The 19,847-nt window shown below is 43.5% G+C and overlaps 2 protein-coding genes and 1 long non-coding RNA gene across 6 annotated transcripts in view; 2 read left to right on the forward strand and 1 right to left on the reverse strand.

Annotated features, from left to right (window-relative positions):
- Positions 1 to 2,662, forward strand: part of LOC117354614 (gastrula zinc finger protein XlCGF26.1-like) — a 20,500-nt gene extending 17,838 nt beyond the window's left edge. For all 4 annotated transcript variants that reach the window (XM_033932410.1, XM_033932412.1, XM_033932413.1 and 1 more), the window contains one exon: positions 815 to 2,662. In XM_033932410.1, the coding sequence (XP_033788301.1) occupies positions 815 to 2,658 (1,844 nt within the window). In that variant the 3' untranslated portion in view covers positions 2,659 to 2,662. The remainder of the gene's footprint in view (positions 1 to 814) is intronic.
- LOC117354626 overlaps positions 1 to 10,462 on the reverse strand; it is a 24,900-nt gene extending 14,438 nt beyond the window's left edge. Inside the window, exon 1 of the long non-coding RNA XR_004538220.1 lies at positions 10,346 to 10,462. This is a non-coding gene — a long non-coding RNA (uncharacterized LOC117354626). The remainder of the gene's footprint in view (positions 1 to 10,345) is intronic.
- Positions 10,463 to 10,862: 400 nt separating this feature from the next.
- LOC117354611 (oocyte zinc finger protein XlCOF6-like) overlaps positions 10,863 to 19,847 on the forward strand; it is a 33,910-nt gene continuing 24,925 nt past the window's right edge. Inside the window, exons 1-2 of the mRNA XM_033932407.1 lie at positions 10,863 to 11,063; positions 11,478 to 11,604. Of these exons, the coding sequence (XP_033788298.1) occupies positions 11,040 to 11,063; positions 11,478 to 11,604 (151 nt within the window). The 5' untranslated portion in view covers positions 10,863 to 11,039. The remainder of the gene's footprint in view (positions 11,064 to 11,477; positions 11,605 to 19,847) is intronic.

The following is a 19,847-nucleotide window of genomic DNA, read 5'->3' on the forward strand; positions in this document are numbered from 1 at the left end:
GGTTTTGGCTGCTGGGCTTGATGGACCATTGGTCTGACCCATTAAGGCTATTCTTATGTTTTCATGTAACTCTATTCATCATATACTGTATACTACCATATCAGACCATAAATGCATTACTTGCAATCCCATAACATAAACACCAAAAGAAGAATGCAAAGAGTAACACCTCCCCACCCAGACCATATTACAATACCTGGGATCTAGTGATGTTGTGAGGGGAAGAGCAGGATTGAGCCCCAGTCATTCTTGGCCATGTCAGCTCAACTCTCAAAATGGCTGTCAGGATCTCGTACGATGTCTCATGAGATTGCTTCCAGGGTCGGGCAACCATTTGAAATCATAGCCAGCATGGGTAGGAACGACTGGAGATCACTCTTGCCTTGACTACACTCCTAAACCATCAGGGATTGTAAGATAGACCCAAGGGGGCATCTTCAGGTACAAGGGAGTGGCAGCTACTCCTATTCAGAGGAGAGAGGGATGGCCAAAACTGAAACTGTGGCCACAGTCTTTAAGCTGAAACCAAAATTAGGCAGAGAAAGGATTTTGTGTGATTTTGTCACAAAAACTGAAATTTGATCAGCTTCTATTCATGCCATTTCCAAGGAACAATTCACCATTTCAGAAACCTGCAATTCGTTAGAAGAACATTTCAACAAATGGTTTCAATTAAGAAAGAGACCAAATTGAATCCACACATAGAAAATCCCACTGTAAGATAACCAGTCCTCCTTATTATACACTTGTATTCTCTTAGAAACCACCACTGTCTTCTGGCACATGATTAATATCTTCTGTTCTTATCCAACAGATCATCAGATCACACAAGAAATGAAGAGAGAAAAGAAACAAGGAGAAGATCCTGTAGAAATAGAACAAGTCCAAAGACAATCGGGAAACGTCTGTGAGAATATTTCCCAGGGAATTGAGAGGATTAACACAAAGAATTGTAAGCAGGAATCAAAGGAGCATGAAGACCCTACAGGAGACTCAAGGGATGGAGACCTAACAGGGAGACCCTTCCAAATTAATAGTAGTGATAAAGTGACTTCTGAAGTCCACCATGGTAAGAGAAAAGGAAAAACACACCACAAAGAACTTACATGTATTAAATATAAGAGGAACTTTCCCTTGATTTCAGAACTCCAAAGGCACAAAAGCAAACATAAAAATGAGAAACTAGATACATTCACTGAGTGTAATAAAAGCTTCACTCAACTTTCAACTCTAAAATTTCACCAACAGACCCATACAGCAGTCAAACCATTTACATGTATCGAATGTAATAAAAGTTTCACTCAGCTTTCAAATCTAAAACGTCATCAAATGACTCACATGGGAAACAAACCATTTACATGTACCGAGTGTAATAAAAGCTTCACTTGGCTTTCAGAGCTAAAAATTCACCAGAGGATCCATACAGGGGAAAGACCATTTAAATGTATCGAATTTACTAAAAGCTTCACTCGCCTTTCAAAGCCAAAAAAACACCAGTGGTTCCATACAGGGGAAAAACCATTTGCATGTAGCGAGTGTAATAAAAGCTTTACTTGGCTTTCAGAGCTGAAAATTCACGTGAGGATCCATACTGGAGAAAACCCATTTACATGTATCGAGTGTAATAAAAGCTTCACTCGGCTTTCACATCTAAAAAGACACCTAATGATCCACACAGGGTACAAACCTTTTACATGTACCGAGTGTAATAAAAGTTTCACTCATGTTTCAGGCTTAAAATGTCACCAGAAAATCCACACGGGAGACAAACCACATGCATGTACTGAGTGTAATAAAAACTTCACTCGGCTTTCAGAGCTAAAACGTCATCGAATGATTCACATGGGAAACAAACCATTTACATGTACTGAGTGTAATAAAAGTTTTACTCATGTTTCAGGCTTAAAATGTCACCAGAAAATCCACACGGGAAACAAACCATTTACGTGTACTGAGTGTAATAAAAGCTTCACTTGGCTTTCAGAGCTAAAAATTCACCAGAGAATCCATACAGGAGACAAACCATATACATGTACTGAGTGTAATAAAAGCTTCACTCGGCTTTCAGAGCTAAAAGTTCACCACAGGATCCATACAGGAGAAAAACCATTTACATGTACCGAGTGTAATAAAAGCTTCACTCGGCTTTCAGAGCTAAAACGTCATCAAATGATTCACATGGGAAACAAACCATTTACATGTACTGAGTGTAATAAAAGCTTCACTTGTCTTTCAGAGCTAAAAATTCACCAGAGGATTCATACAGGAGAAAAACCATTTACATGTTCCGAGTGTAATAAAAGCTTCACTCGGCTTTCAGAGCTAAAAATTCATCATAGGATTCATACAGGAGAAAAACCATTTGCATGCACTGAGTGTAATAAAAGCTTCACTCGGCTCTCAGAGCTAAAACGTCATCAAATGATTCACACGGGAAACAAACCATTTACATGTACTGCGTGTAATAAAAACTTCATTTGGCTTTCAGAGCTAAAAAAGCACCAGAGGAGCCACACGGGAAACACACTATTTACATGTACCAAATGTAATAAAAGCTTCACTGAGCTTTCATATCTAAAAAGACACCAAATGATCCACAGAGGGTACAAACCATTTACATGTACCGAGTGTAATAAAAGCTTCACTGAGCTTTCATAGCTAAGACACCAAATGATCCACACGGGGTACAAGGATAAAACAGGGGAAACAAAACCACAATCTCAAAAGCACAGAACAAAGGTGGAATTGTCCCAATCAGAATGGTGCACAAAAAAGTGTCTTTCAACTCATCTGATGAATCCAAATGCCTTTATTCTTCCAAAATTCATAAAATAACTCTGACTCGGCATGCGCATGTTTCGGCCCAAACGGCCTGCCTCAGAAGTCTTATGAGTCTTCAAACTGTATAAAAAGTACACAATCTCACTAAATGCGGCTTTGGAGAAACGTCGCAGCTACGTTGCAGCGTTTGGCAACGCGATACGTTTCTCCAAAGCAGCATTTAGTGAGATTGTGCACTTATACAGTTTGAAGACTCATAAGACTCCTGAGGCAGGCCGTTTGGGTCGAAACATGCGCATGCCGAGTCATAGAGTCATTTTATGAATTTTGGAAGAATAAAGGCATTTGGATTCATCAGATGAGTTGAAAGACACTTTTTTGTGCATCATTCTGATTGGGACAATTCCACCTTTGTTCTGTGCCACACGGGGTACAAACCATTTACATGTACTGAGTGTAAGAAAACCTTCACTTGTCTTTTAGAGCTGAAAATTCACCAGATGATCCACACAGGAGTCAAACCATATAGTCTCGCTGAGAGCTAAATTCTATATATAGCACCCAGAAAATTGATGCTGAAAAACGAGCTATTCTATAAGCTTAAAGTTAGGCATGGTTTATAAAATAGCATTTACACCTGGGAACTACGCCAATGTAGATGGTGTAAGTGCCTGTGACTAAATTTAAATGATGGTTAAATTTTCTAGAAAAGGAATCGAAACCCTCCCCCCAGCTATAGTTGATATTGAAGCCTTAAGGTCTCCTCCCTTAAATTTTATTTCTCTAATTTGCAGTCTGACATTATTACTAATGTATCCAAAGCTGAGAAGTAAAGAGTGACATGGGGACTGGGACAGGGTGTGGGACGGGCACAGACTGTCCACATGTCATTTTCTAGACCTCACCAGGCTGTTTTAAATAGATGGAACAATATCTATAAAATGCTAATATCAATAAGTAAACATAAGAAAATAAGAATAGCTATATTGGGTGAGACCATCAAGCCCAGTAACCCGTTCTCATGGTGGCCAATCCAGGTCCCTAGTACCTGGCCAAAACCCAAGGTGTAGCAACATTCCATGCTACCGAACCAGGGCAACCAGAGGCTTCCCCCATGTCGTAAATAACATACTATGGACTTTTCCTGCAGGAATTTGTCCAAACTTTTTTTTTTCTCTCAATAAATTTTTATGAATATATTCCAGAAATAGCAAGCAAATGGTTCACAAAAGACCGCTACAACCAAGTTGAAATCACACATCCAGCTGTTCTATCTAATACAGAAAAGCCTCTCTCTGTGTTCTCCATTAAGATCAATTACATGAACCAACTGAGAACTGAATTGTCCAAACCTTTTTTTTAAACCAGCTACGCTATCTGCTTTTTTACCACAACCTCAGGCAACGCGTTCCAGAGCTTAACTATTCTCCGAGTGAAAAAATATTTCCTCCTATTGGTTTTAAAAGTATTCCCCTGCAATTTCATCGAGTGTCCCCTAGTCTTTGTAATTTATGATGAATTGAAAATCTTAACACATCTTGTACAAGTGGTAACTGAATTCAGTGATTAAAGAAACTGCAGAAACTGCTTTTGGATTAAAATGAACTACTGTTAACCCTTTCAGGACCATAAGGATCGTAGGCCAATTTTTGTGGTTTTGACGACATTTTTATGGTAAAAAGGGCTTGCAGATGCCAAAAAATTGATTTTTTTTTGTGAAATATCATTATTTGTATTTAAAAAAATCACACTTCTGGCTTATGGACAGTGTGGCAAGTGAATCTTCTCGTCAATCTGGCAACGACTCTAATGAATGAATGTCGGAACCAGTTTGTTTACATAAAGGCAGTATCATATGGAATCCGTACATATCAAATTTAGAACTGTAGACTATCCCAATCAAAATTTATAGGATTTTAAAGTTATGGGACAAATATGTCCCTTGGTCCTGAAAGGGTTAAATGGCATCATTTGTGTTTTGACTGCCTTTGATGTGCCATCGAGAGTCTTGTGTGCTGATCAGATTCATACCACCTGCAATGTCCTTCCATCACGTGCTCAGTTGATTAGGCATCTTACTGTTACTGCAACAGACTCATAGAAACATGATTTAGTTATTCATTCAATTTTCTATAGTGTTCTCCCAGGGGAGCTCAGAACGGTTTACATGCATTTATTCAGATACTCAAGCAGTTTTCCCTCCCTGTCCCAGCGGGCTCACTATCTAACGTGCCTGGGGCAATGGGGGGATTAAGTGACTTGCCCAGGGTCACAAGGAGCAGCGTGGGTTTGAACGAACAACATCGGGGTGCTGAGGCTGTAGCTTTAACCACTGTGCTACACTCTCCCCCAAATGGCCCATCTAGTCTGCTCATCCGCAGTAACCATTATCTCTTTCTCTCTCTAAGAGATCCCACGTGACTATCCCAGGCTCTCTTGAATTCAGACAGTCTCTGTCTCCACCACTTTTTCCGGAAGACTGTTCCACACATCTACCATTCTTTCTGTAAAAAAAGTATTTCCTTAGATTACTCCGGAGCCTGTCACCTCTTAACTTCATACTATGCCCTCTCATTGCAGAGTTTCCTTTCAAATGAAAGAGACTAGACTCATGCCCATTTACATTATGTAGGTATTTAAACATCTCTCTCATATCTCTCCTCTCTCGCCTTTCCTCTAGTCTAAAGTATACATATTGAGATCTTTAAGTCAGTCCCCATATGCTTTATTACGTAGACCACGCACCATTTTAGTAGCCTTCCTCTGGAACAACTCCATCCTTTTTTTTATCTTTTTGAAGATGCAGTCTCTAGAATTGTACATAATATTCTAAATGAGGTCTCACCAGAGTTGTATACAGGGGCATCAATACCTCCTTTTTCCTACTGGCTATACCTCTCCCTATGCACCTTAGCATCCTTCTAGCTTTCGCCGTCAACCTGTTTGGCCACCTTAAGATCATCACATACAATCACACCCAAGTACTGCTTTTCTGTCATGCACAAAAGTTCTTCACCCCCTAAACCAGGGGTGTCCAACCTGCGGCCCCGTGAGGTATTTCATGCAGCCCCGCTCGAGGGCGATGCAGCGTTTTCCTCTTCCGCCCCTGGTTGTTTACATTCTTGCCGGTTCCCTCCTTCATCTTGCTGCAGTGTTTTCTGAAAGCCGCAGGCAGCGGCTCCTGCATACCTCCTGCAGCTGACCTGGAACCGTTCCCTCTGATGTCATGATGTCAGAGAGAAGGCTTCTAGATCATCCGTGGGAAGTGCATAGGAGCCACTGCCGACGTCTTTCAGCGAACACTGCAGCAAGACGGAGGAGGGAGCCAGCAAGAATGTAAACATCCGCAGCACAGAAGGGAGGGAAGGAGGAAAGGAGGACAAACAGGACAAATGATGGAAGAAGAGCATGAACTTAGGACTCAGAATGAAGGGAAAGAGGGAGGGAAGCATGAGCCATAAGATGGAAGAATGGAGGGAATGAGGGGAAGAGATGCTGAGGAGAGGGAGAGAATAGAAAGGGAAAATTGGGTGTCTGAGAGAGGGAAAGAGATGGTGCACATGGGGAGATGGAGAGAGAATTATTAGACATGGTGGTGGGAGAGGAGTGAGGTAGAGACGCATGGGCGCGGAGAGAAGAGGGAGAACAAACTGGGCCGAGGAAGCCTCCTGGACCTTTTTTTTTTTTTTTTTTTTTAAAGTATAGAGGGGGAAGGTATTAAAAGAAGTGCTAGATTGGATGTGGGGGGAGAGCTTATGGGGCAGAGGACAGAGAGAAATGGTGGGCAATAGTCTGAATAGAGAGAAGTTGGATCTAGGGTGGTGTAGAGGAAGAGGGAAAGAAATACTTGAAGGGTAAACTGTTGGGGAGAAATGGTGGACCTGGGGAAGGGAGGCAGGCAGGCAAGGGGAGAGATGGGATGGGGGGCAGTTAGAACGAGAAAGGGAGAGAAGTTGGATCTGGGGATGGGAGGGAGAAATGTTAGGCCTGTGGATGGAAGGCAGCATCTTTTTTTCCCCCTCTATTTCATTGTTCAGCATCAAGGGGGGAGGGAAGAAGAAAAACATAAAAGAGAGGGAGCAAAATGTTGGACCATTGGAATAGAGGAGCAGAGATGGACCCATAGGAGGGAAGAGAGCTGGGATAAGAAGATGCTAGAGATGGAAAGAAAGGGACAGGGGAGGAGGAGGGGGATTCTTAAAGTGGTGAGCCATGTGGATGAGGTCAAAAGGGAGATGACAAGATGAGTGAGAGAGCAGCGAGTACAGTGGTAGAAATGTGGTAATGGGGAGTAGATAGCAGGAAATAGGAGGCTGGGAAATGGGAGAACTAGGGACTGAGAGAAGATGGAGAATTGAGAGGTAGCTGAACATTTAAAAAGAAGAAGGCAAGATTTGAGTGGACAGAGGCAAAAAAGAAAATAAAAAGTTAAGAAAGCTGAAAGGGAAAAATCAATACGTTGGAGACAGCCATAAGAAGGAAATGGAACGAGAGAAGAGAAAAAAATGGACAGCAGACACTGGAAAGAGAATTTGTTGAAGATAGAGAAAAGTCAGAAAGAAAAACTGGGACCAAGATGATGGAAAAACAAAACATCCAGACAACAAGATAGAAAAAAATTGTTTTATTTTGAATTTATTAACTGGAATATGTTAGCTTTGGGATATGTGCATCACAATTATTTTTGTATTCAGTGGCGTAGTCATATACAGATATTTGGGGAGGGACTGGAGCCCAAAATTAGTGGATGGACACCAAAGTTTCTCCCTGCCTGAGTGCAATGTATAAATACTTGAGCTAGTGGGGATTTCCAAGCCCTGCCAACTGAAGACATCTTCTTCCAGTCTCTAAGCTTTGCAGCCAATGACCCTCCAAAATTTCCACATTAACATCCAAAAAAGAAATCTTGGTTTGATGATACACCATCTCAAACCTCAAAGATGGATGACATGAGTTGATGTATTCTCTAAATGACAAAAGCTCTTCAAGGGAACCCCTCCACAGACAAAAGATATCATCAATGAAGTGGGTCCATCCCACAATTTTCTGAAAAAACCAGGAGGAATAAACAAACTGTTCTTCAAAATAGCCCATAAACAAATTTGCAATTGTAGGGGCAAAATTTGCGCCCATCGCCACACCAGAGAGTTGCATATAGAACTGTCCCTCAAACAAAAAATAATTATTCTTCATGGCTAAGGAGATCAGTTCCAATAGAAACTCAGGAGGAACCAACCATGGACGAGGCAACTGGCAAATAAGCTGAAATAGCACCTCCAAAGCCTCAACCTGAGGGATGGAGGTGTATAAAGCTGCTACATCAAATGTCACTAAAAAGTGACCTCAGACAACATAGGCTCCCAACTTTTCACCAGTCTCAGAAAATGAGTGGTATCTTTCAGTCAAGATTTAACAGATAAGAGGCAGGGTTGGAGATTAACATCCACATACTTACTTAGCTCCTCCCTCCTGTCAGTCTTGAGATTCTCTCCCTGCTCCAATCAACTGAGTCACAGGACTGCTTCCCCAGCCACTCAGGGCTTCTCCTGCTGACTCAAGCTGCCATCAGTTAAGCTGGAACGGGGAGCCCCAAAGCTTCCAATCAGAGGCTTTGGGGCATCCCCTGCCAACTCAGCTGATCAGCCAGCAGGAAGAGCAGCAAAAGTCCTCCCCAACACCTCTCCAAACCTCTGAAACAAAACTCTGGTGGTCCAGTGGGCTTGGGGGAGGGATCCCTCTGATGAGATTTTTAATATATTGGCGGAGGTGGTGAACAAAGGTAAAAAGGTAGGTTTCCTGACATTGGCTGAATATAATTTTTTAACCTTCAGCAAATAGACAGGAAACTATTTGAACATTCCAAAGAGTTGAAAGATTTGAAAGTTGAAATGACTGCCTCTAATGCTTTGCTCCAGAAACATGACAAATAAATATCAACTTTTAAAATTTTACATGAGAATTTGATAAAGGACAATTTAAATCTTAGAAGGAAAGTGGAATTGCTTGAAAATAATTCACGTTATAATTAAGATTGATTAACTTCCCTAGGCTTACGTCTGTAACCCTAGGGAAATGCTTAAAAGATATCTATTAGAAATATTGGAAGTTTCAGAGGAAATGCTACCTCCATTTTCTCGTGTATATTATCTTCCTGAGAAAAATCAAACCTCATTAGATTGCGAACCTTTAAATGTTTCTGAAGTCTTGAAAATATCAGTTAAAGAGGCAGTAGTGCCATCTACCTTGATTATATCAGTAGCTCTGCCAATGGATAAAACATGGTTGTTAAAACTTTTCTTTAAAAATAGACAGAATTTATAGGCCTTAAAGTACAAATGTTTCCTTATCTGACACGAGAAACCCAGAAGCATTGTCGTGAATTCTTGTTGATGAAACCTGGGATTATATCTATGGGTGCCACTTTTTATTTATGGTACCCTTGTAAATGTATTGTTTTATATAGTGGTGTTAAATATGTTTTCTTTGAGCCAAGCCAGCTGACAACCTTTTTGTCACTATCTCGTTTGGAAAAAGGAAAAACTTGAGTCCTGTTTAATAGCAATATACACCTTCACTCAAAGCTATAACCAGCCTTAATCCTTAATTCATTTTCTTTGTTCTCGCTGGACTTTAACATTGGGGACTTGAGCATAATTAGCAAAAAAAATCTTCCTTTATTGATAAATTCTGTTTCTATGATGGATTGTATATGTCTAATATTTGCTTTCTGTATAAGTTAATGCTTGGTAATAACTTTGAAAATTAATAAATATATAATATTTTTTTTTTAAGTATTACCTTATTTCCTTTGGGGGGGGGGGGGGTTGTGTTTTATATACCTTGGAAAGTAGACTAATACGGCCACCACACCATTTCACTACTAGTAGTTTAGAATAGGATCCATGCATGTGGAGTCTTTTTTTTGGAGCAGGGGCTGGACTGAACATTTGTGTGCTGGCTATAGGTGGAGGCAGCATGCATTTTGCAAATATACAACGTGTTTGTCTGGCAGACCTGTGTTTCCCCCCCAAGCTATCACAGAGCCCAATATCCTTGGCCAGTATTGCTTTCTGAGGGACTGGGACAAAAAGCTTTGCGAAACGAAGAGGGTGACCTCCCCTAATCCCTCCAATAGAAAATGCTACACAAAATGAGCACCTTTATAGGAGGGGCTGCTGGAAAGTTCTCAGCCCAACCAAGAAGAGAATCACGTGGAGCCACAAAACTTACAACTCATTCCACACTTTTTTGTTTCAGTGATGTGAAAAGATCATGGCTGTACATCAGGGCTCTCAAACTGGTGGCCTGCCAGGTACTATTTTGAGGCCCTCAGAATGTTTATCATAATCACAAAGTAAAATAAAACAGTTTCTTGATCATATGTCCCTTTTGCTATAAATTACATTATTATTATTATTATTAAGACTTAGCCAAAAGGAAAAATAAAGAGTTTTACCTCATGCAAAATTGACATTTCTTTAATAAGACATTCACTATTTTTTCTAAGACCCTCTAAGTACCTACAAATCCTAAATATGGCCCTGCCAAAGAGTTTGAGTCAGACCTTTGAGTTCAGCAGAGGAGAAACTGCTGCCAATTTCTTGCCATTATGATTGCTTCTATATCTGCTTCAGCCATCTTCCCGCCCATCTACAACATGTCCTGCCCTGTCTCCTCCTCCCGCCCTGGCTATGAGTACCAGAAGGAGCTGAAAGTGACGCCTTCTTTTCTCTTCTCCCCCAATCAGAGATAGAGGGCGGACCCTGCAGCCATCTTCCCGCCCATCTTCCCAGCAACATGTCCAGCCCTGGCTATGAGTAGCAGAAGGAGCTGAGAGTGACGCCTTCTTTTCTACTCTCCCCCAATCAGGGCTAGAGGGCGGACCCTGCAGCCATCTTCCCGCCCATCTGCACAGCAGCTTGTCCTGTCCTGACTCCTCCTCTCGCCCTAGCTATGAGTAGCAGGAGCTGAGAGTGACGCCTTCTTGTCTCCCCCAATCAGGACTAGAGGGCGGAACCTTCTAGTCCTCTCCCCGCCCCAGGGACCGTTCTGACCAATCAGCGCTGAAAGGGATTGAAACCCGCGCGTCTCTCAGCCCTCAGTGAGAAGCTCCGCCTCTCCGTTGTGACGTAATCAGGAAATGCCGTGTTTCCTTTCTTTGTTCCAGCTCCAAATCTCTCTTTCTGCCCTTCTCTTCCTCCCTCCGGCGCTTACAAGAGGCAAATCCTGGGCCAGAGAAATAGCTCTAATTCAGGAAAATGCCCGCAGGGGCTTCTGCACAGGTAGGAGACTGGCCCTAACACCCTGCCCCTGCTGCAGTTTTCTCATCTGGGATCCTAAGCAGTCCTGGGGCTTTGGACCCTTCAGAGAGTTCAGAGGTTTCCCCCCAAAGGGAGATTTTGTGTCCCAGGTTCTTTGTGTAACTGCTGTCTACTTGCACTACTCCTTTTCTGAGGCAAAAGTCTCCTGAAATAAATATGGCCCTAGGTGTTATGGGACTGTGAATGCTATACGTGCAAGAATGAAGTCCCTCTGCTCTGCTGAGCCCCAGTCCTGGGGGGGATCTGAAATGTAACCCCATTGTGGGACTGTGGCTTCTGCAAACTTTTCCCTACCCCAATGGGCACCAGCATTGGGAGATCTGGAGGTCTAAGCGATGCTGAAGATTCTGAGTGTGTTTCTGCTTTGTATTTCAGATGCCAGTAAAGTTTGAGGACATCGCTGTCTCTTTCTCCCAGGAGGAGTGGGAGTATTTAAATGAAGAGCAGAAGGAGCTCTACAGGGAGGTGATGAAGGAGAATTATCAGACCCTGATCTCGCTGGGTAAGGGATGATATTACATTTTTTTAAATCAGTTATGAGACATCATTATAAAGCTAAAAAGCAAATGCAGAAAGGTGAAAAAAAATCATACAGCAAAAAAATTTGTTATGGTAATGCTCGAAAATAATGTTATGTAAAAGTACCATCACACTCAGTTGATCACATTGGTGCAAAAATAGTCAGCAGTTGATGCCAGTTTCTGACAGGAAACTATCAATCACAGGTAAAAATATGACCGTTAAGCTTGTTAACATATATAAATGGAAAATGTAATTTCACTATGGTGCTTAAACTACGTAAATAGTGGAAATACTTTCAAACCCAGCTTTATCTATATTCGCAGATAATACTTTGTTAATTAGGTTATTCTATTTCACCTTTCAGAATTTTAAAGGCAGCGATTTCTAATTTATGTTCAAAATGTTTTATTAATGACAACCAGTAAGCACAGAACAGCAAACATCAAAACATTTAACACTGGGTACAAACTAAGGGCTACAAATGTTCCAGAAGTCCAGAATCTGTAGTCATCAAACAAATTTAGTCCAACAGTATACAGTACTGCAAATCTCCCCCCCCCCCACCCCCCGCCCCACACCACCCTTTCACAGTTGCCAATGCAAAGAAACAGACCTCTTCATACCTCCCCCAAACAAGCAGTCCAAGGCCAGGGCTCTGAAAGTCCTCGTATCAGGTGAGGATAGTGTATGTAGGTAAAGTCTATGGGCTAGATTCACTAACCTTCCACCAAATCCGATCCGCGCTTGCAAATGAGGGAAATGGCATGCACATTTTGGAAGGCAGCGATTCACTAAACAATTTCTGGAACACTGATTGGGCTTGCAGATCAGAAAAGAAACGACTGCTGAAGACCAGTCCCTTCTATCCTTGCCGACTCTCCTGCCCTTTAAAACCACAGGCTCGCAATGTTTTTAGCAGAATATATAAAAAAGGAATTTTCCCTTTTCTATATATTCTGCAAAACGCATTGTGAGCCCGTAGTTTTAACCTGACAGTACCCTCCCTCCCCGAACCCCAAAAAATTGCCCCCCCGCACTGATGCCTGCCACTGTCGCCGCTGCCATCGAGCCTGATGCTACCAACCCACCCTGCGCATGAATGAATATGGCAGGAGTGATGCCAACTTCTTCCTGCCATTGCAAATCCCCCAACGTACCAAAATGCCCCCCCGCACCGATGACCGTCGCTGCTGCCCAACCTGCGCACGCGCACACACGTATGAATATGGCAGGAGGGATGCCATCTCCCTCCTGCCATCGCAAACCCGGCCTGGCTGGGCCAGTCTAAGGAAGTCCCTGATTGGCCATTGTTTTTGGCCAGAGACTTCCTTAGACTCCTCCCTAAGGAATTCCCTGATTGGCTGAGGCACCCCAGGCCCCTCCCAAGTGAGGAACCTAAGGTGCCTCATCCAATCAGGGCCTTAGGCCCCTCCCCATGCATCACATGATGCTCCAGGGCGGGGCCTAAGGCCGCAATCCATTGGAGGAGGAGGCTTGGAGCAGGAGGGACTGAGCACCTCTCCTGCTCCCAACTTTTTAAAGGTATGGGGAGGGGGGTGGGCCAGGCTGGGCCCTGCCGATGGTGGGTTAGCTAAAACTGTATGGAAATCCTGATCCCGCCAGCTGCAATAAACTCTAGAGGACATTCCCGGAAGGAAGTCTAGATTCCCACAGAAAGGCAAAAGATCTGTAACTTGGGGATTGAAACCCAATAACTGCATGAGACACTTCCATTCCACCCTTAAGGAGCTCAACAGAGGACTACGGGCCACCTCTCTATGTAATTGTTTATTACTGTGCCTGTAGAAGATATGCAAAATGTAGTGGTGAGAAAAGAGCCCGTTCATATGGTAGAGGAGTATAATCACCAGCACCCATAATCCGCATTGCACAAAAGGCATGCCAAATTATATTGTGTTAAATCAGGTAGACCTATACCCCCCCCCCAAATTACTAGGGACCAACATCCGATCAAAGGCAAGCTTAGCTTTCCCCCTGCCCAGCAAACCTTGATCAGCTGCTGCTGCCAGACGTGAGCCAGACTGGCACCATTTGGAACAAGTAGAGCCATTTAGAAAACAGGATCATAATAAATAATGCTATGCAGCTCCCTAAATTCAAAGGTAGGGACATCTAACCAGCCAGCTTTTATCTAGTGTGCTGTAAGAGCTGCAGTACATTAACAGCATATAGGTGATAAGGATACGATGGTAAGTGGATACCCAGGTATTTAAAGTGGTCCTCCACCCATCTCAAGGAAAAGCCCACGCCCCCCCAGTGATCCTGCAACAAGGCATCAGTCGCTAAAGCCTCTGATTTGTCCATATTAAGTGTGAAATAGAAGTCTACATGGGAACGGGGATCGCGGGAATCCTGTGGGAGCCGCAGGGGTCCCGCAGGAATCCCCTCTAGCCCACAGGACTCCCACGGGGACCCCCCCTGGCCCACGGGACTCCCATGGGGATGGAAGGCTTTGGAAGCAGGGTTCATCCATATAATATAATGGACACGTCAGCCTTAGTAAAAGAGGAGATTTATAATTTAATTACCTGAACAGAAAACAAAAAAAGGGTTCCACCAGAGAGATTCCACAAGGAAAACAGCAGCGCAAACACAAAAGAAACTGTGTAATTGATGATCCTGTCAGAAGTAATTGCTGCTTTTTATGGGGATGGGCGGAGATGGAGTTAATTCCTTGCGGGGATGGGTGGGGATGGAGAGGATCCTGACGGGTACGGGTGGGGACGGAGAGGATCCTTGCGGGGACAGGTGGGGACGGAGAGGATCCTGGTGGGGACGGGCGGGGATGGGTGAGATTTCTGTCCCCGTGCAACTCTGTAGTGTGAAATCAGAAAAATCTCCATATTCTTTGAAACTTTCCAAGAGGGTAGGCAATGATGAGTGTGGTCAGGTAAGATGAATCGGGATATCATCAGCAAAGGCAGCTATCTTAAAGAATTGCTCTCCAATCTGAACACACACAATGTCAAGATTGAGTAATATTTCATGAATTAGGGGATCCAAAGTGAGGACAAAGAGCAAAGGGGACATCGGGCAGCCTTGTCTGGTACCTCTTTGTATGGGAAAATATACCGATTGTACCCCATTGACTCTAATCCTGGTCCACGGAGCGTGATATAATGACCGCACTGCTTCGCTGAAGAAACCCTCCAACCCATAATATTCAAGTACTCCAAACAGGAACCCTCAATGGACCCTATCAAACGCCTTCTCCGCAACAAAACTAATGAGCAGAAAAGGCATCTGATGGCGATGGACCCAGTCCAGAGAGGCCAAGATCCTGCACTCATTTCTGACCAAGTCCAACTCTGCACAAAACCTGCCTGAGGGAGCGACGCCAACTAAAGCAATTTCCAAACCAGCCTACTGGCAAGAATCTTGGCTAAGAACTTGGTCTCACAATACTATAAAGAGATCGGGCGGTAAGACTCCACCCTAGTGCGATCCTTATCCAGTTTAGGAAACGCCACTATCTGGGCCCGGCATAAGGACAAGGGCAACGTCCCTTCCTGAATTTGAGAATTAAATATGGCCAACATGGGCTGAGAAATCTCCCCAATCAGAAGTCTATAGCATTCCCATCAATGTCGGGTGCCTTATACAGGGGACTATGTTGTATAACAGCAGCTCCTCTTCCCGTATAGGAGCATTGAGGAACCTCCGATCTTCCTCACCCATCTCAAGAAAGATATAGTGGCGCTAGAAAAAGTTCATAGAAGAGTGACCAAGATGATAAAGGGGATGGACTCCTCTCGTATGAGGAAAGACTAAAGAGGTTAGGGCTCTTCAGCTTGGAAAAGAGATGGCTGAGAGGAGATATGATTTAAGTCTACAAAATCCTGAGTGGAGTAGAATGGGTACAGGTGGATCAATTTTTCACTCCGTCAAAAATTGCAAAGACTAGGGGACACTCGATGAAGTTACAGGGAAATACTTTTAAAACTAATAGGAGGAAATTTTTTTCACTCGGAGAATAGTTAAGCTCTGGAATGCATTGCCAGAGGTTGTGGTAAGAGCGGATAGTGTAGCTGGTTTTAAGAAAAGTTTGGACAGTTTCCTGGAGGAAAAGTCCATAGTCTGTTATTGACAAAGTCATGAGGGAAGCCACTGATTGCCCTGGATCGGTAGCGTGGAATATTGCTATTCCTTGGGTTTTGGCCAGGTGCTGGTGACTTGGATTGGCCACTGTGGGAACGGGCTACTGGGCTTCATGGACCATGGTCTGACCCAATAAGGATATTCTTATGTTAGGAAATTTTTCTTCACAGAGAATGTGGTAGATGCATGGAATTCCCTCCCAAGGCAAGTGGTGGAGAGGAAAATGGTAATGGAATTCAAAAAGCCATGGGATAAAAATTGAGGATCTCTAATTAGAAATCAAAGGATGTAAGTTAAAGAACTAAGGCCGGTATTGGACAGACATACATGGTCTGTATCCCATATATGGTAATTCGGTGTAAGATGGGCTGGGGTGAGCATCAGTGGGAACTCCACTAACTTGGAACATGAGGATGTTACTGGCCAGACTTTACGGTAGATATCCTGCAAACAATGGGATGGTTGGATAGGCTGGAGTGAGCTTGGATGACAACTTCAGGATTTGTAATCTAGGATAACACCAGACTTTACAGTCTATGGCCCAGAAACATCAAAGAAGTGACAAGTTAATTTAATCATATATTTTTAATGGATATAGCTAATGGGCAGACTGGATGGACTGTTCAGGTCTTTATCTGCTGTCATATACTGTGTTACTATGTTAGTCACATTGGCTCCATTGCTCTGCCTATAGGACTCCTTCATAGACTCCTTGACGCATTCCTTTAAAAGGAAATGCAAGCAGGAGTGCAGACTGATAGGCTTTGCTTCAATCTACAAAAATAAGCAAATTTTAGTAGTTAATTAGTTAACACTCCAAACGATGATCAGACTTTTCCACGCACTTATTACAGAAACAAGACAGAAAGAAGATTGACTCATTTGAACTTCAGTGCTGGAGAAGAATTTTAGGCATGTCATGGACCACCAGAAGAGCTAACAACTCAATTCTGAAAGAGATCAAACTCATTATGTCACTCAAAGCCCAAATAATGAAGTTATGACTGTCTTATTTTAGCCAAAGCATCGGAAGAGAGAGATCACTGGAGGAGGACATCGTGTTTGGGAAGATCGAAGGAACCAGGCGAAGAGAGCGATCTGCAACCAGATGGTAGTGGTAGTTGGAATTTCCTATCCATTAAGCCCAACAATTAAGATCCTAGGGATCACATTAGACCTAGATTTATCAATGAAAGAACATACTAACCAGTTGGTTTGGAAATGTTTTTATACACTTTGGAAGCTACGTACTATAAGATCCTATTTTGATTATCCTGCCTTTAAATTGCTGGTGCAATCTTTGATCCTCAGTTCTCTGGACTACTGCAACATTGTTTATTATGCTGGCCTTAAGAGTAATCTCCACAGACTACGACTAATCCAGAATACGGTTGTAAAGTTGATCTTTGGCTTGAAAAAATCAGATCATGTCACTCCTTTTTATCGTAGGCTGCACTGGTTTCCGATTGAGGCTAGGACTATTTTTAGATTTGGATTACTATGCTACAAAATATTTGACCTTACAGCTGATTACTTAGTGGAACACTTTGTGTTTGCTACATCTAGACATTGACAACCTATTCTGACATTTTTCTTTTCCTTCTTTTAAGAACTGTCAATTATAAAAGATATTTTGATAGGTTACTCTCTTTTCAGGCAGCAATTAGAGACAAAGAATTTAGCCTGCTATTAGTCAATGCTGTGTCTTATACACATTTTAGAAAACTTCTGAAGACAAGTTTATTTGATAATGTTTTACAAAATTAGAACTGGATAATTTGTTAATCTGTATTTCCTGAGATTTTCTCGCCGGCCCCTCTGCACAAGGAGAGGAGCGTGGGAGCCCTGCTCCGCCCCCCTCCCGACACAGAAGAGCCGAGTTTCGCCTAAAAAACATCGGAGGAACCTGCCTCTTTCGCCGGCCCCTCTGCACAAGGAGAGGAGCGTGGGAGCCCTGCTCCGCCCCCCTCCCGACACAGAAGAGCCGAGTTTCGCCTAAAAAACATCATCAGAGGAACCTGCCTCTTTCGCCGGCCCCTCTGCACAAGGAGAGGAGCGTGGGAGCCCTGCTCCGCCCCCTCCCGACACAGAAGAGCCGACTTAAAAAAAAACCAAAAAAAACAAACAAACCACTAGCGTCTCTTCCCACATCTACTTTCAAAAGGACTGCTTCGTCATACCTTTGACTGACCTGATCGGTCCAAACCCCCATTCTTACCCTACTGAAAACTCTTACAGGCCAGCATCCAGCTGTTCTGATATCATCCAGTTATCTATCTATCCAGTTTACCTAGTTCTCTAGTTGTTCTGATCCTAACCTCAATCATTGCCTTAATTTGCCACTCATTATTCTTACATGTCATTTATTCTGCTACCAAGTCTGACTCCCAGATGTTCTGATTCCTATCCCACCTCCCGGTGACCCTCCCAGTTCATAACCTAACAGCCTATCCAGTTCACTAGCCTGATCCTTATCCAGCTTAGTTATCATAGTCCACCCTCCTCCAAGGCTCGGGCTCCATGCCAACCTTCTTCCTCTACTGACTCAAACTACCTAGCTCTTACCTGACAAAAAATAAAAAATAAAAAAAAATTTTCATCATGAAGCCCCCTTCATGGCTCCTTCTCCTCCTGCTCTGCTCTTCTCCCCTCACCATCCCATGCTTGAAACCTCCTTCCCCCAACCTCCCCGACCCCTCCACTGATCTCAACATCTGCCCTGGCCTCAGAATCCCCATGTTGCTGCGCACCAGAAACCATCCCTCCAAAAAAAAACCCCGTAGAGTCAATCACGCATCCCTAAAACCTGTCTCTCCCGCAAATCTCCCCAATCTTGCCTCTGACTCGCTCACCCCAGTACCTACACTCTATTGCAACGCCAGATCTGCTTGCAATAAGATTCAAATCCTGAAGGACCTACTTGAAGACTCTGACCCGGGATTCCTATGCATCATGGAATCTTGGATCACAAAAGATGACATATTTACACAAAATGAACTCTGCTCCCACGGCTATCAAGGTCTCTTCTCTCCCAGATCTAACCGAAAAGGAGGAGGCCTGGCACTAATCTATAAATCATTCTTCGATGTCCAGCTCATCGAAAAGAGCAGCCACACCTCTCTAGAATACATGCTAATCTCGGTCAATGACGAACTCCAACCTCACCCACTGGGTATCCTACTCCTCTACCGCCCTCCCACCTCTTGGAACAAATCCTCTGAGCTCGTTCTCGAAACCATTTCAAATGCCTTCCTCAAATTTCAAAGACTTTTGATCATTGGGGACATTAATCTCCACCTTGATTACAACACCAACAAGGATACGATCAAATTAAAGAGCTTCCTTACCTCTCTCGGATTTTCCCCCCCTTCACCTTCCCCATCCCATGAAAAGGGACACACCCTAGACCTCATCAGTTTCCTGGACCTTACCACCTACAAAACCTTAGTCAGCGACATCATCTGGGAACAGGTCCCCTGGCCTGACTACTTCCTTGGGACCTTCCGCCTCCCCATTTTCATGTCGCACCTCGGGACCCCTCCCCGCTCCACTAATTCCATCACTTTTCGCAAAAAAATTTCAAGCAACCTGTTCTGGTCAAAATTCCTCAAAAAATTCTCCTCTGCACCTAAGCATGCAGATCCTGAATCCAACTGGCATAACTGGACCGCCCTCTCCGAATCCACCTTCCTCTCCCTCGCCCCCCTTTCAACCAAATCTATCTCCTATCCTCGCAAAGCCCCCTGGTACCTCCCTTATCACAGAGAACTGAAGCAGAAATGTCGCGCCCTGGAGCGCAAATGGAAAAAATCTAACTCCCCCATAGATAGACAAGCCTGGAGAGCCAACATTAAGCTCTACAATTCAGCACTAAAAAAAGCAAGGATGAACTTCTACGGCAAGAAAATCTCCAGATCCAATAACCAGAGTAGCACACTTTTCAAAATCTGGCGCTTTCTAACCTCCAAAACGGACTCCACTTCTCTCCCCTCCTCTCCCTCAGCTGAAGTACTTGCAAAATTCTTCAATGAAAAGGTCACTTCCCTGCGATGCTCCTTCCCACCCACAGTCTCCTACAACTCCTTGGTGCTCACGGACCCCAAC

The sequence above is a fragment of the Geotrypetes seraphini genome, chromosome 2, assembly GCF_902459505.1.
Source record: "Geotrypetes seraphini chromosome 2, aGeoSer1.1, whole genome shotgun sequence".
Classification (NCBI taxonomy): Eukaryota; Metazoa; Chordata; class Amphibia; order Gymnophiona; family Dermophiidae; genus Geotrypetes; species Geotrypetes seraphini.